This window comes from Schistocerca gregaria, chromosome 5, assembly GCF_023897955.1.
Source record: "Schistocerca gregaria isolate iqSchGreg1 chromosome 5, iqSchGreg1.2, whole genome shotgun sequence".
Classification (NCBI taxonomy): domain Eukaryota; kingdom Metazoa; phylum Arthropoda; class Insecta; order Orthoptera; family Acrididae; genus Schistocerca; species Schistocerca gregaria.
In genome coordinates, this window is record NC_064924.1 from 324151973 (window position 1) to 324168634 (window position 16662).

The window sequence follows — 16662 nt, forward strand, 5'->3', positions numbered from 1 at the left end:
AAATGCGACAAACTTCAGGTATCACAGGTTTTTCCTCAGAAGATGCATCCGGAAAGGAGCTCATACAGATCTGCTTGTTGTACTTCCAAGCAATATCAGAAAAGACTCAAATCATATAAGAAGTATATTAATTGAAAAGTAGCTGGTCATACCTCCGGGACTGTAGTGATAATCTAATATCGGAGAATGATTTGTACTGATTTTTATAACTGTTAAAGCAAAAGTAGGTGTCAGTTAAACTTCAGCAACCAAGACGAAAACTAATTAATTGCAGATGAGGGCTACACAACATTCTTATGGGGACTTCATAATGCCTTCAAGAGCACATACTGAGAGTGGTGTTCTGAGAAAAAAGACCCTTAAACGCCATTGCACTAAGCTGGCTGTTTCATTTACTTTCTATTACTCTCGTGGTATCATCATCAGTATTCTGAAATGCACATATGATCCTTCTACAGATAATGTAATCTGATTGTTGTACCATTTCCACAAATGTAGTCAATTTGTGAGGACTACTATTGCAAGAACACGTTGAAGTTTTGCGTCGTTGGCTTGAAGTTTCCCACTTTGATTTTTCGCTCATTGATCAAACTACTGTTGTGTGAGCGTAATAAATTCTGGCGAGTTGTGAATATACTGGGAGATTTTTGCGAATACACTTTATGATAAAGACTGACAATATTTGCCATAACAGTTAACACTGTTAACGAGTTGTAACCTTACTCAAATAGTGCTTACCATGATACGTTCTATTGACTAGGATACGAGTTCTCATCAGAAAAGTGAATTTTTTTTGCAGTCCACATCATTCTTCGCAAAACAGTAAGGAAACTAATCATTTTTTTGTTTACTATGTCTTTCTTGTTTCTCTTAGAACTTCAGTAAGTTTGGAATCAATCAAAACATCTTACCTGCTCGCTGCAGTTGGTAGACTTGCGCCTCCATCCCGCAGTATATCAAGCACAGATAACTCCGTGTAGCAACGGCGTTACTAGCACGCATGCAATGTCTTCGAAACTGACCATTCAGTGCGACAGCTGTGTTTTATTAATAACCGCGCCTGTTAATTCGCGGGTGAAATTTATTCGTTCCTACGGTAACAGAAGAAACGTGTTGCTGAGTACAGTGACTTTACACTGTGCAAGCTATGACACGATTTCCAGATGTAGGTCTTGACACGTTTACACCTGCAAGTGAGCTGTGTGTTCTTGACTGCGGTTCTATACCCACGAATTTCACAAATATGATGCACTGCAGGAAGGTACAGGCGACACATGCTAGATTAAATTGTTTGTGTCGTTGCTTGTCGTACTCAGCATTGAATATAAGACAGAAATCTACTTTATTGGGGGATTATTTTTCTATGAGCGAGAAAAGAAACGTATTATCAGAGTCCGTTTCTTGTCATCAAACGTTACGTTTAAAAACGATTGGGTGTAGCCTGGTATGAAATGTCTGTCACACCTACAAATATTTCATTACGTATTTCTGACGAAGAGGAAACTTTCAATTGAAATAAGGAGCTCCTTCGATGCACTCGTACTCATTTTATTTCCTGTTTACCCGTTTGACATATTTCAGAGTGCTACACAGGCTTTGTGGGACCTGAATAAATGTTTCTCAGGTTTCTTACCACGTCAGATTCGTTTGTAAAGTTTTACACAGCTACCTCTGTCGTCACTGTTGTATTAGTAAGCTGCATGATATTTTCTGCTGTGCGCGAAAATAGCCTCGTAAACAATCGTGCGACTGTGTTTGATGAAACGAAAATCTTGTCCCACACATCTACCTTCTGCCGTTCTGTCATCAAAAATGTAGTTGGCAAACGCATGTCTAACAACAGCTAGGTCCGAATCAGCGGCTATATGAAGGTGGTGAATGGAAACGGGATAACCGTGCTGAAACGCAACAGAGAAGTAAGCTAAGTTATCCACAGTCTAACGGAATCCTAATCGGTGCTAACGTCGCTACATCACAGACGTTGTAGTAATTTCTGGTAGTGGAGATACTTCAATGATATCATAACATACGCTTGAGACAATTCGACCAGCTACATAGAAATGTACCACATGGCCTTAGAGCACGAAACGTAACTCCTGACCGTGATAACAAAGCAAAACTCGTTGAAGGCTGCCTGAGAACTGGAACCGAAAATAGTAATTACATTTATATATAAAAGGCGATCAAAAAGTTTCCGCTTGAGGGGTTTGCTGAAGCGTAGGTGCAACCCAGTGCGACTCCGACGCATATATATGATCACGGAAATGTAGGCAAGGTGTCGCTATGGTCGCAGAACTGGAATTTTTGATGGCCCCTTCAGAGCTGCAACGCCATTAATAGCGCATGCGACAAAAGTCAATCTTTTATAATGTACACGCTTGGGTATACAAATGTGTGACGTTTCCGCTCTAGTGCACAAAGTAAGTCTGGGTGATGACATTCTCTATGGGAAGAATAAGAAGCGGATTCCTCTGTCTTTAGTGGGTGTTCCTTCTCCGCAAAATGATTGTGTTATACATCGTGCAAGAAGAAGAAACACGTACCAGCAAGAGTCAGAAATCGACACCAAAAGAATAGCAATGGCAGTTTGTCGTTCCGTGACATTACTCCACGCAATATTCAGGATACCGCAATTGTGTATGACTAAGCAATCGAAGGTTCAGGACAACAAAACAACACAGTGAAGGATCTCAATGAGCCCCCGTGCTTAGCGCTCGAGAGGATGGACATACGGTTCACTCAGAAACACAGTGTTGTACAACCAAGGATACATATCTAGAGTCAGGATATTTGCTTGTGTGCAGCAAGACGAGTATCCAGACAGACTATGTGACAAGGTCTGGAGAACGACGGAGTGTCATCAGGACATCCACTGTTTCGGGATCACTTGACGTAACAGCTGCAAGAGGAGAGCCGGGAGAAACGCCGGCCGGTGTGGCCGTGCAGTTCTAGGCGCTTCAGTCTGGAAACGCGTGATCGTGCTGCTGCTACGGTCACGGGTTCAAATCCTGCCTCGGGCATGGATGTGTGTGATGTCCTTAAGTTAGTTAGGTTTAAGTAATTCTAGATCTAGGGGACTGATGACCTCAGATGTTAAGTCCCATAGTGCTTAGAGCCATCTTTTTTTACATTTATTTACTTTCAGGATCAACTGCCGGAGCTTGCACCATTCATCAGCCCTCTGCAGGTCACTTGCTAACTGATACTGGATTAAAGTATTATTATTTTGCCGTGCGGGTACCCGCACGGTCTAGGCCGTCTTCTCGCGATCCGCGCAGACCTCCACGTCGGAGGTTGGAGGTTCGAGTCCACCCTCGGGTATGGGTGTGAGTGTCGTCCATAGCCTATGTTAGTTTAACTTAGATTTAGTAGTTAGTAAGCTTACGGACCGATGACCTAAACACTTTGGTCCCATAAGAACTTACCACAAATTTACAAATTTTTTTGTTATTTCCTTATAGACAATTACATCATCTGCGAACATTCTTAACTAGCTTCCAAATGTTTCTACTACGTCGTTTAGATTCACTGTAAGCAGTTTGGTTCTACCACACTTACTTGGGTACTCTAGAAATTATATTTACATCTATCGATTTCGTTACGCTGGCCGGGGTGGCCGAGCGGTTCTAGGCACTACAGTCTGGAACCGCGCAACCGTTACGGTCGCAGGTTCGAATCGTGCTAAGGGTAAGGATGTGTGTGATGTCCTTAGGTTAGTTAGGTTTAAGTAGTTATAAGTTCTAGGGGACTGATGACCTTAGAATCTATGTCCATTAGTGCCCAGAGCAATTTGAACCATATTTGATTTCGTTCCGTTAAGAGCGACGTGTTGAGTCTTGTCTGCAATGTAGCCTTGAATCTGTCCGCAAATCTGGTCCAATATTCGAAAAGCTGTTTTTTTTTTTTTTTTTTTTTTTTTTTTACTAAACTATCTCTCATCACACGAGACATGTAACAGCTGCTGACCAAATTATCTACTGTTGGAAAACAGCGGTGATCGTGTTATGCTCCCAAAGGGATCCCGTAACTTTACGACAGGTGATGGGCTCCTATACATGATGCTGAATGAAATCTGGCAAAGTTCATTCTCCAGGTTCAAATGGTTCAAACGGTTCAAATGGCTCTGAGCTCTATGGGACTTAATTTCTGTGGTCATCAGTCCCCTAGAACTTAGAACTACTTAATCCTAACTTACCTAAGGACACCACACACATCCATGCCCGAGGCAGGATTCGAACCTGCGACCGTAGCAGCAGCACGATTTCGGACTGAAGCGCCTAAGACTGTTCGGTCACAGCGGCCGGCTTAAAGGAAACATATTGCGCTTACAAAGGGAAAGAAATCCGCTACTGTACAACTACAAATTTCATAAAAATTTTCTGGGAACAGTATCGATCCTAAAATATCGAGGATTAACTATCTAGAGCTACCTTCGGTAGGATGACCACATAAATCAATATAAGGAAAATCAGATATCAGACAGTGTCATAGGAAGAACCTTAGCGAAATGTGGCTTAGAAGAAGCCTGTTCGACAGATTCTTGACTGTTGTTCATTAATACGGGATCCTTGCGAGGTAGGGCTGACAGATGAGATAGAGAAGATCCGACGATGAGCGGCGCGTTTCGTAGTAGGAGCGTTCAGTCGTGGTAGACATTACAAGAGAGGTGTTGTGCATCACGGAGAGCACTGCTATTGAAATTTGCTGACAGGGAAAGTCGGAAAACATATTATTCTCTTCCACAAACATGTAGCGAAATGAGCATGACGAGAAAATTCGAGAAATTGGAGACAATGCAAAGGCTTATCTACAATCACTCTTCCCACGTGCCATTCGGGAATGGAGCAGAGTAGGGGGATGAGTTACGGGTATGAAAATTATCGCCCGCCACACACCGTTAGGTGGCTTGTGGAGTATCATTTATATGAGAGGATTAAGGTCATTTTTGTTGCCAGGGTTGTCAGCTCTATGTATTAAATTTCGCACACCAGAAATGTAGTCATCCTACTATATTGACTTGGGTATTAAATAACCGCTTCAGCTGCTATTAGTCCTTTATTTCTAGATCAGTACCTGTTTCGTGACACTAAAGACCACATCTTCATGTGGAAATCTGTATAAGAATAAATCCAAAAGGAATGACAAACCTGAGACATCCACAGATAGAATAAGTTTCCTAAAATTAATTTAATATTTTAAAAATTTATAAGCTAATTACGAGGGTTGTTTTTTAAGTAAGGGCTGTTTTAATTTTTAAAAGAAGATACAAATACTTTTGTAAAAACTATTATTTTCTGATTCTACACACTTTTACCTATTTTTCTACATAGTTGCCTTGTTTATTTAAGCACTTGTCATACCGTACAACAAAGTTTTTAATTCCCTCTTCAAAGAATTCGGCCGCCTGCTCCGACAGCCAAGAGTTCACGGCCGCTTTCACTTCATCGTCATCATTGAAGTGCTGCCCGCCAAGATGGTGTTTCAGGTACCGGAAAAGGTGAAAATCGCTAGGACCAGGGTCGGGGCTGTATGGTGTATGGTCCAAAACTTCCCAGCCAAAAGAATCAATCAAATCCCGAGCCTTTTGAGAGGAGTGAGGCCTAGCGTTATCGTGCAGGAGCAAAACTCCTTTTGTCAGCATGCAGCGCCTTTTGTTTTGAATTGCTCTGCGGAGCTTCCTTAGAGTTGCACAGTAGGCATCTGAGTTGATTGTCGTTCCTCGTGGCATAAAGTCCACTAGCAAAACACGCCGGTCCCAGAACATAGTTGCCATAATCTTGCGCTTTGACAGCGTCTGTTTGGCTTTGACCTTGACGGGTGAGGTTGTGTGTCGCCATTCCATCGATTGTCGCTTGTTTTCGGGAGTGACATGGGACACTCATGTTCCATCTCCAGTGACAATTTCACTCAACATGTCATCCCCTTCTTCCTCGTAACGAATCAAAAAGTCCAATGAAGTGGCAAATCTCTTCCCTTTGTGGTCCTCTGTGAGGAGTCTGGGTACCCACCGAGAACGCAGTTCCTTAAAGTTTACGTTTTCAGACACAATTTTGTACAAAACCGATCTTGAAACTTGTGGAAATTCCAAAGAAAGAGTGGAAATTGTAAATATTGTGTCCTCAGGAATCTTTGTTTCGACTGCAGCCACCAAATCATCAGTGGTCACAGAGGGCCGGCCTGAGCGTTCTTCGTCATGGACGTTTTGACGGCCATTTTTAAACTCTCAAAGCCACTGACGCAGTTTATCTTCACTCACTGCATTCAAGCCATCAAGTTCTGTTAACTGACGATGAATTTCTGCAGCTGATAGGCTTCTCGCGGTCAAAAAACGTATCACTGACTGTATCTCACACGCGGCGGGAGATTCAATAATCGTAAACATTATAGAGTAGCACAGCGATGGGTACACGTCAGCTACAGAGCTGCTACTTGTATCAGTGTGAACGGGAAGGATGCCTGCAAGTGGCGCGGTGGCTTGTTGCGGCGTCCGCGCGACTACGGGAAAATACGCGCGAAAGGCCCTTACTTAAAAAACAACCCTCGTATTAAAAACTTTTACATGAGAAAATAAAACACTTTTACTCTCATGACTGAAAAACTAGAGCAAAAAGTTCGGAACCTTGTACCCAACATTTGTTGTCCATCAGAACAAAACAGTGCTAAAAAGTGGTATGTCATGGAGCAAAACACCCGGATTCGAATATGGTGGGTAGTCTTAAACAAATTATACCACAGTGGTTAATTGGTGGCCGGCCTGTGTGCCGAGCGGTTCTAAGTCAAGGGGACTGATGACCTCACATGTTAAGTCCCATAGTGCTTAGAGCCATTTGAACCATTTTTGGTTAATTGCTAAGTTGAAAACAACTGTGATCTCAAACTTCCTGGCTGATTAACGCTGTGTGCTGGGCCGTGACTCGAACTCAGGACCTCGGCCTTTCGCGCGTAAGTGCTCTACCAACTGAGCTACCCAAGCACGACTCACACCCCGTCCTCACAGCTTCACTTCTCCAAGTACCTCGTCTCCTACCTTCCAAACTTTACAGAAGCTCTCCTGGGAACCTTGCAGAAGTAGCACTCCTGAAAAGAAAGGGTGTTGCGGAAACATGGCTTAGCGACAGCCTAGGGGATGTTTCCAGAATGAGATTTTCACTCTCCAGCGGACCGTGTGCAGATATGAAACTTCCTGACTGATTAAAACTGACAGGAAGTTTCATACGAGCGCACACTCCGCTGGAGAGTGAAAATCTCATTCTGGAAACTGTGACCTCATTTGCGGTTAGCATGAAATTCCATGAAGCAGTTGCCACAAAATAGTGGGATGTTCTTAATAGACCAAACCACTCAAGCAAGTAGCTATCGACGGAAAAACAGAACTGAAAACCGCACTTACCGCTTCTCCGGTCTATACGCGATCGCGAACAGGGGACACGGCCGCGTGTTGCGTCATACTGAGGGCAAGAAAGTAAACAGGTTGCCTATAGACGGCTTGCGCATGCGCTGATGATACTCGAGTTCGACCGAATGAGACGTGGTGGAATACTGGAACAAAAAGTACAAAAAACGCCATTGTAAAACAATCTGCAGTGTATAATTGTGACAGCTGACATACTTTCGTTAATAACGCCCGTAAACTATGCTAACCTAAAGGAACTCTTTAATGGTGTGAGTCAGATGCATACATTACGGCAACGAAACATATCTTTCGGAAGTGTCCACTGATTAAACCATAAACTTTACAAAAACAAGAACTTTAAAATTATGAAAATTATGTTTTTGCATTTTTTTTAATCCTTCATTTTTTCATTTTTACAGTTAAAAGGGTCCAAGGCTGCAGAGAATTTCGATATAAGTATAGATAAAACTTAAAGAAACATTACAAAAGTTTTTAAAACATTCTTGAAAGGAAGACGAGCAAAACCTCAGACAATAAGAGGAGTGCATAGGAGGTGGTGAGGTGAGATGGGGAGGGGGAGGAGGAAGATCTTAAAATAATTTTGGAAAATTCTGTCATGTCTGTGGATGTGTCAAGGTTGCTATTCCTTTCGGTGTGTGTGAAATACTATGGGACTTAACTGCTAAGGTCATTAGTCCACACACCCATGCCCGAGGGAGGACTCGAACCTCCGCCGGGACCAGCCACACAGTCCATGACTGTAGCGCCCTAAACCACTCGGCTAATTCCGCGCGGCATACCTTTTGGATTTATTGTTGTGCAGATGTTCACCTGAAGATGTGGGTTTTAGTGCCACCAAACCGGTAGTGATCTATAAACGAAGGAGTAAATACAGCTAAGGGGGCTTATTAGTATCCAAGACGATTACTCGTAGCTATGGTAGCCATACCTGCAAGATTGTCTGCACTACTATGTTGTCTACTTAGAATGGGTAAAGTTTCCTCATTTTTATGATTCCTGGTGTTGCAGTTTTAGTGGCTGTCATTGTTATTAACACGCTTGGGGAACGTGTTACCTGAGTAGAAGTGAACGTTACAACCTACTGCTTGTAATTAGAGTACTGGCCATTAAAATTGCTACACCACGAAGATGACGACCTACAGACGCGAAATTTAAACGACAGGAAGAAGATGCTGTGATACGCTAATGATTAGGTTTTCAGAACATTCAAACAAGGTTGGCGCCGGTGGCGACACCTACAACGTGCTGACATGATTAAAGTTTCCAACCAGTTTCTCATACACAAACAGCAGTTCACCGGCGTTGCCTGGTAAAACGTTGTTCTGATGCCTCGTGTAAGGAGGAGAAATGCTTACCATCACGTTTCCGACTTTGATAAAGGTCGGATCGTAACCTATTGCCATTGCGGTTTATCGTATCGCGACACTGCTGCTCGCGTTGGTCGAGATCCAGTGACTGTTAGTAGAATACGTAATCGGTGGGTTAGGAGGCTAATACGAACGCCGGGCTGGATCCCAACGGCTTCGTATCACTAGCAGTCGAGATGACAGGCATCTTATCCGTATGGCAGCCACGTCTCGATCCCTGAGACAACAGATGGGGACATTTGTAAGACAACAACCATGTGCACGAACAGTTCGACGACGTTTGCAGGAGAATAATGTATCAGCTCGGAGACAATGGCTGCGGTATCCCATGACGCTGCATCACAGACAGGAGCGCCTGCGATGATGTACTCCACGACGAAGCTGGGCGCACGAATGGCAGAACGTCATTTTTTCGGATCAATCCAGGATCTGTTTACAGCATCATGATGGTCGCATTCGTGTTTGGCGACATCGCGGTGAACCAACATTGGAAGCGTGTATTCGTCATCGCCTTACTGGCGTATCACCCGGCGTGATTGTATGGTGTGTCACTGGTTACACTCTCGGTCACGTCTTGTTCGCATTGACGGCACTTTGAACAGTGGACGTTACACTGCAAATGTGTTACGACCTGTGGCTCTTCCCTTCATTCGAGCCCTGCGAAACCCTATATTTCAGCAGGATAATGCACGACCACATGTTGCAGGTGCTGTACGGGCCTTTCTGGATACAGAAAATGTTCGACTGCTGCCCTGGCCAGCACATTCTCCAGATCTCTCACCAATTGAAAACGTCTTGTCAATGGTGGCCGAGCAATTGGCTCGTCACAATACGCCAGTCACTACTCTTGATGAACTGTGGTATCGTGTTGAAGCTGTAGGGGCAGCTGTACCTGTACACGCCATCCAAGCTGTGTATGACTTAATACCCAGGCGTATCAAGAGCGTTATGACGGGCAGAGGTGTCTGTTCTGGGTACTGATTTCTCGGGATCTATCGACCGAAATTGCGTAAAAATGTAATCAGATGTCAGTTCTAGAATTACATATTTGCCCAATGAATACCCGTTTATCACCTGCATTTCTTCTTGCAGTAGCAATTTTAATGGCCAGTAGTGTAATAGTTACAGCTTCTGTGCTGTGTGCCTCGGCAGGTGCGTCGCCACCGCAGCCGAGCTCTCCTGACGCTGCGCCCGCCACGACGTCCGTCGCCCCCACTCTCGCCTCCGGCAGCAGCGCCGCGACGCCGGGGGCGGGCAGCACCCGCGCCGCCTACCGCGCGCCGCCACACCCCCACTACCACCTGCACTCGGCGGGCGACGAGCGCCGCCACGGCCCCTACTTCGAGGACGGGCCGGGCCCGCACAACGTGACGGCGCGCGTCGGACACACCGTGCTGCTCGACTGCCGCATCGGGCTGCTGCAGGGCAAGACGGTGAGCGCCTTCCCACACTCCAGGCCTCCTTCTGCTGCTGCTGCTGGTGGTAGTGCTAATTTCGCACTGACGGTACTATTATTATTATAAATGCAGACTAAGTCGGAATAATGGAATGGATATTCATAGGAAAAATAATATTCTCGGTTGGAAAGGTTGTACGCAATATGTAAATAGTATGGCATCCAGTACACTGTCAAACGCAATCAAATGGTATCGGATTTGATGTAAGGAGTACACTCCAACACAAGATACCAATGACTCAGCTGGTAGTGGGTGGGACTCAGTATGTAGGCAGTTGGCTATGTGCAATGCTAGTGTGTTCGTACGAGCCTTTACCGCAGATTGAAAAGGACACGATTGGGGGCAGTGCGCGATGTGTACTTACGCCACGCCAGTGACAATGCCACATGGAAAACACTGATGATGTGATGAAACAAGCCGGCCGCTGTGGTTGAGCGCTTCTAGGTGCTCCAGTACTGAAACACGCAGCTGCTACGGTCGCAGGTACAAATCCTACCTCAGGCATGGACCTGTGAGATGCCCTTAGGTTGGTTAGCATTAAGTAGTTCTAAGTTCTAGGGGACTGATGACCTCAGATGTTAAATCCTACAGTGCTTGGATCCATTTGATTCGTGATGAAACAGCAAAAAATTTTGCCTACGGTGATATTTGTACACACTACTGGCCTCATGGGAGCGGAGGGGTTGGGCAAAATAAGGACTGAACGTCATTCGTATAAAGATTTTTATTAACCCTCCTTAGGAAACAGGCAATGGCAAGGAAAGCGTTTCTGAAGAAGAGAAATTTGTTAACATCCATTATAGATTTAAGTGTCAGAAAGTCGTTTCTGAAAGTATTTGTATGGAGTGCAGCCATGGATTATAAAGACTTTGGACAAGAAGAGAATAGAAGCTTTCGAAATGTGGTGCTACAGAAGAATGCTGAAGATTAGATGGGTAGATGACATAACTGATGAGGAGGTATTGAATCAGATTGGGGAGAAGAGAAGTTTGTGGCACAACTTGACCAGAAGAAGGGATCGGTTGGTAGGACATGTTCTGAGGCATCAAGGGATCACAAATTTAGCATTGGAAGGCAGCGTGAAGGGTGAAAATCGTAGAGGGAGACCAAGAGATGAATACACTAAACAGATTCAGAAGGATGTAGGTGGCACTAGGTACTGGGAGATGAAGAAGCTTGCACAGGATAGAGTAGCATGGACAGATGCATCAAACCAGTCTCCGGACTGAAGACCACAACAACAACAGGAAACCTAATTTTACCAATTACGTCAACACGATCTTGACCTATTAGGACAAACCATGCAGTAAAGTCCGACAGTTTCAGAACAGTTGCTGATAATCGATGAAACAGTGTCTTCAAAGATTCTTAAAGTGTACGTACAATGCTCAAGAATGCCGCAAACAACAATGTTCTGTAACGACTATAACAAGAGAGAAAAATATTAATCAAAACACACAGGCAGTAAACAAGTTTAGTATGCATTTGATTAAAATACAGCAAATAACTCAGGTTTACCTAAAAGGGAGATCATTGAAAGGAAAAGAAATTAAAGTTGCTTGATATGAAATCACTATGCGTTCGTTAATGTAGTCCACACAAACGTCCCCGAAATTACTCAGGGCGGGCTAGATATGCTGCTCACCACACACCTCCTTTTCTAAGCAGCCAGTGGGAATACATCCCAATGCACAAATATACAGCGTTAGTCTGATGAATAAAGAAGTAATTTTTAATGAAATGAAAAATTCCTAGCATAATCTGGCAGCGTAGACAAATCAGTTGTGAAAGTTCTGACTGTGTATCCCATCTACAACAAGTTTATTCAGTCGTTAAAAGATAATAAGGTAACTGACTAAGACAATCTCCCCTTCCCCCCTTCCCCCTTCATGCACTTGCTTGTACAAACAGAGATTCAGCTTAAAATCACACCACGAGGTGGAAATGGTAAATAATTAACCGTCGTGCGGAATGAGAGACGTAAGTTATTTGGAAGGAAGACGTGAACAGCTTGCATCTGAATGTCACCTACCTCGGTTTGGAAGTATATCCCACCAAAATATATGCAACAAGATTTACCCCCGTAAGACGCACAAGCTTACGGGCTTGTATTAAGTAAAGAAAGCCACTTGGCTGTTTAGTGCATGAAGTACAAGCACAAACAAAAATTTGAACGTCTCAAGTAATGACACATTAAAACATAACTTTTGTTTTACAAAACTCCCAAAATTTTAAACATACAATCAAATTACGACTCTTTGCCAGTTTCCAAATTCAACCCATTATATTTTTATATAACCAACACGCTCCTCAAATCACCTGGACTGACACAGGAACGGGGAACAACAACAACAGGAGGCTGAACCGAGTCCGATATACACTCCTGGAAATTGAAATAAGAACACCGTGAATTCATTGTCCCAGGAAGGGGAAACTTTATTGACACATTCCTGGGGTCAGATACATCACATGATCAGACTCACAGAACCACAGGCACATAGACACAGGCAACAGAGCATGCACAATGTGGGCACTAGTACAGTGTATATCCACCTTTCGCAGCAATGCAGGCTGCTATTCTCCCATTGAGACGATCGTAGAGATGCTGCATGTAGTCCTGTGGAACGGCTTGCCATGCCATTTCCACCTGGCGCCTCAGTTGGACCAGCGTTCGTGCTGGACGTGCAGATCGCGTGAGACGACGCTTCATCCAGTCCCAAACATGCTCAATGGGGGACAGATCCGGAGATCTTGCTGGCCAGGGTAGTTGACTTACACCTTCTAGAACACGTTTGGTGGCACGGGATACATGCGTACGGGCATTGTCCTGTTGGAACAGCAAGTTCCCTTGCCGGTCTGGGAATGGTAGAACGATGGGTTCGATGACGGTTTGGATGTACCGTGCACTATTCAGTGTCCCCTCGACGATCACCAGAGGTGTACGGCCAGTGTAGGAGATCGCTCCCCACACCATGATGCCGGGTGTTGGCCCTGTGTGCCTCGGTCGTATGCAGTCCTGATTGTGGCGCTCACCTGCACGGCGCCAAACACGCATACGACCATCATTGGCACCAAGGCAGAAGCGACTCTCATCGCTGAAGACGACACGTCTCCATTCGTCCCTCCATTCACGCCTGTCGCGACACCACTGGAGGCGGGCTGCACGATGTTGTGGCGTGAGCGGTAGACGGCCTAACGGTGTGCGGGATCGTAGCCCAGCTTCATGGAGACGGTTGCGAATGGTCCTCGCCGATACCCCAGGAGCAACAGTGTCCCTAATTTGCTGGGAAGTGGCGGTGCGGTCCCCTACGGCACTGCGTAGGATCCTACGGTCTTGGCGTGCATCCGTGCCTCGCTGCGGTCCGGTCCCAGGTCGACGGGCACGTGCACCTTCCGCCGACCACTGGCGACAACATCGACGTACTGTGGAGACCTCACGCCCCACGTGTTGAGCAATTCGGCGGTACGTCCACCCGGCCTCCCGCATGCCCACTAGACGCCCTCGCTCAAAGTCCGTCAACTGCACATACGGTTCACGTCCACGCTTTCGCGGCATGCTACCAGTGTTAAAGACTGCGATGGAGCTTCGTATGCCACGGCAAACTGGCTGACACTGACGGCGGCGGTGCACAAATGCTGCGCAGCTAGCGCCATTCGACGGCCAACACCGCGGTTCCTGGTGTGTCCGCTATGCCGTGCGTGTGATCATTACTTGTACAGCCCTCTCGCAGTGTCCGGAGCAAGTATGGAGGGTCTGACACACCGGTGTCAATGTGTTCTTTTTTCCATTTCCAGGAGTGTAGAAGCAGCAGGACAAAAACAAGAGCAGGAAGCGAACCTGTCACAATTATCACGTTTACAGCGGGGAGCATGATCAACCATTACGAATGCTGCTTAGTCTAGGCAACGAAGTAACGAATCAAAAGTAGCACACAGAGCGTTTAAAAGCGCTGTGACGTGACACACAGTGGAAAAATTTGGAGTTGTGTGGGTGACGACGATCCGCCGCTCTCCGCCAGATCTTGTCCGCCAAAGTGTAATGTGTCCACTACCGCTTACCGGTGCACGTCTCTCGTGTCCGGGAGATGCTTAGCCAGGCAAACGTGGAAGTCACACAGGCAGTGTAGCTAACAGCCAGCCCTTTGCCCCGCAGACCTGCACTGTCGGTGCTGCTTCACAGACCACCTCTACCGGAAAACGGTCTCAACGCCACTCACGGCAAACGTCCCACATCCCGTTCAGGCCAAATATCATGTTCCAGAAGATATGGTGCGAGCTGTCGATGGTGCGACAGTTCAGAAAGAGCTCTGTCTCAAATCGTCAAATCACCAAGAAGTTGTGCCATTCAAGTGCAATTATTGATAATTCCGTTAGCCACGGCTCACACTAAGGAGAGAACGGAAAATATGGGCTAAGTAGTAAGTTATCTGAGGCACGGAAACAATTACTTTTGCACAAAGCAAGGGCCACAAACCATTATTATTCTCTGCTTGTTGCTGATTTACAGTTGCGAGTAATTTTATTTACCAGATGTGTTCCACAATCTTTGTCAGCTGGCAAACATCTTGCATTCAAGAAAAGACTGTGGACACCTCCTCTAACACCCAAACATTAACGGGCTGGAAGTGAATTTGCTGAAAAATATTTGTCATGACTTCAGAATCAGGTAACGTGGTCTTCAACGATGAGAAGAAGCTTAATTTATATGCGCAGGATGGATTTCTATGTAATTGGCATGATCTGAGAATAGAGCAGCAGGTAAAAACGAGAAGAAAATCTGAAGATGGAAATGTTTGGGCAGCATTCTGCCTAATCATATTCACGATTGCTTTTCTGAACAATATAACGAACGCTAACATGTGTACTGAGATGCTACTGACAGAACTAATTTGAATGCAAGAGGACCTAGGGGACGAACGTCTAATGTTTTAACAAGATAAAGCATCGTGCACGTTCTTGGTATAACCAAAAGGTGGTTTGAAGGTAAAGAAATCTGTGTCTAGACCCACCTTGCACGTAACCAGTATTTTAACCCCATGTATAAATGGTTGGAAACACTTGGAAGGCATGTTTATCGCAGTCGAAGGCAATGTGAGGCCATATGTCCGTTGAAAAGAACGGTACGAGAAGAATCGGCGACAACTGCATTGAAGAAATAGAAACCCTAACAATGTCAATGCCGAAGAGAATTTTTGAGGAAATTAGGAGAAAAGGAGTTTGGACAATGTGCAATCAATGCAATAGCAGAAATGGACATTGAGTAACTTTATATCAGTTTCCTTCCAGAAAATACAATCATCTTAATTTGTTACTCCTTTTATGAAAGAAACTATACAATTCCATCATGTTTATTTATGTGTTACGTGTATCAGCTACTTTCGTAATAAATTTTATAAATGTATGCTTTAAACATTGTAGTAGTACTTTCGTAGAACCCTGTTTTTATACTCATTTCCACTACTGTTTGATGGCTAGCCATAATGTTGTATTTGTGACCTCGAAAGAATCCAGCAGCGTCCAAGACCGTAGGTTATTGTTTTGTCCCTCTCTGTTTCCTGCACCTTGCTTATACAAAAGGGCTTCTAAACAATAACCTTCCTTAATTCCTTCTAGCACTGCATTACTGCACAGCTCAACAGATTTACTGGGTAGAACCCTGATTGTAGTGCAGTTATCTCACTGGTTATTTTAGTGGTCTTACTGTTTAAAAGACACCCCAAAATTTTGCTCTTTCGTTCTTTACATCTTTATCATGATCAAAATAAATATCCATACGCAGGTAGTCAAAATAACCTGCTTACACCATTATTTTGTTTTCTGTCACTATTTCTTTCGCATCTTTTGATTTTCTCGAAATTCCAAATGACTGTCCTTTCTGCATGCACATAGAAATCGTAATTATATCCAAATTGATTCATACCGCCTCAGTCTGTTCTCATCGTTAATGCTGACTGCAGTTATGACATGAATGAGTGTACTACCAAGCACAGTATTCATGGATTGACAACAGCGTCTAATTCATGGTTTTATCATCTCACGTTAGTTATTTTATATTTCACCTAACATGATGATTTGAATATTTCTATGAACCTAATGGTGCTAAGTGGACAAAATATGGGTATGTAAATAAGGAATTTTTAGCAGTTCGTGGTGGTGACATGATATTTTTCAAGGAATCACTGCGGTCTGACGAATAAACACTGCTACAAAAAACGTAAATCCGAAGAAACACTGAGTAACAGAAGAAATACTTCAACGTATCGACGAAAGGCAGGACATAAACAGTGATATGGAAAATCCAGGAAAACAGCAAATTGAGTCATTTTGAAATGAAATAAAGGGTTTGTTCAGGTAGCCACTACTACTGACTGCAGGAAAAAGTGAAGAAATCGAAAAAGATGTGGTCGTCAGATTCATGGCTTCA

General features: G+C 44.5%; 1 protein-coding gene across 1 annotated transcript in view; it reads left to right on the forward strand.

The window, feature by feature from the left end:
- The window catches only part of LOC126272291 (V-set and transmembrane domain-containing protein 2B-like), a 656861-nt gene that overhangs the window by 540285 nt on the left and 99914 nt on the right, over positions 1-16662 (forward strand). Inside the window, exon 4 of the mRNA XM_049975055.1 lies at positions 9934-10214. Coding sequence (XP_049831012.1) covers positions 9934-10214 — 281 coding nt within the window. The remainder of the gene's footprint in view (positions 1-9933; positions 10215-16662) is intronic.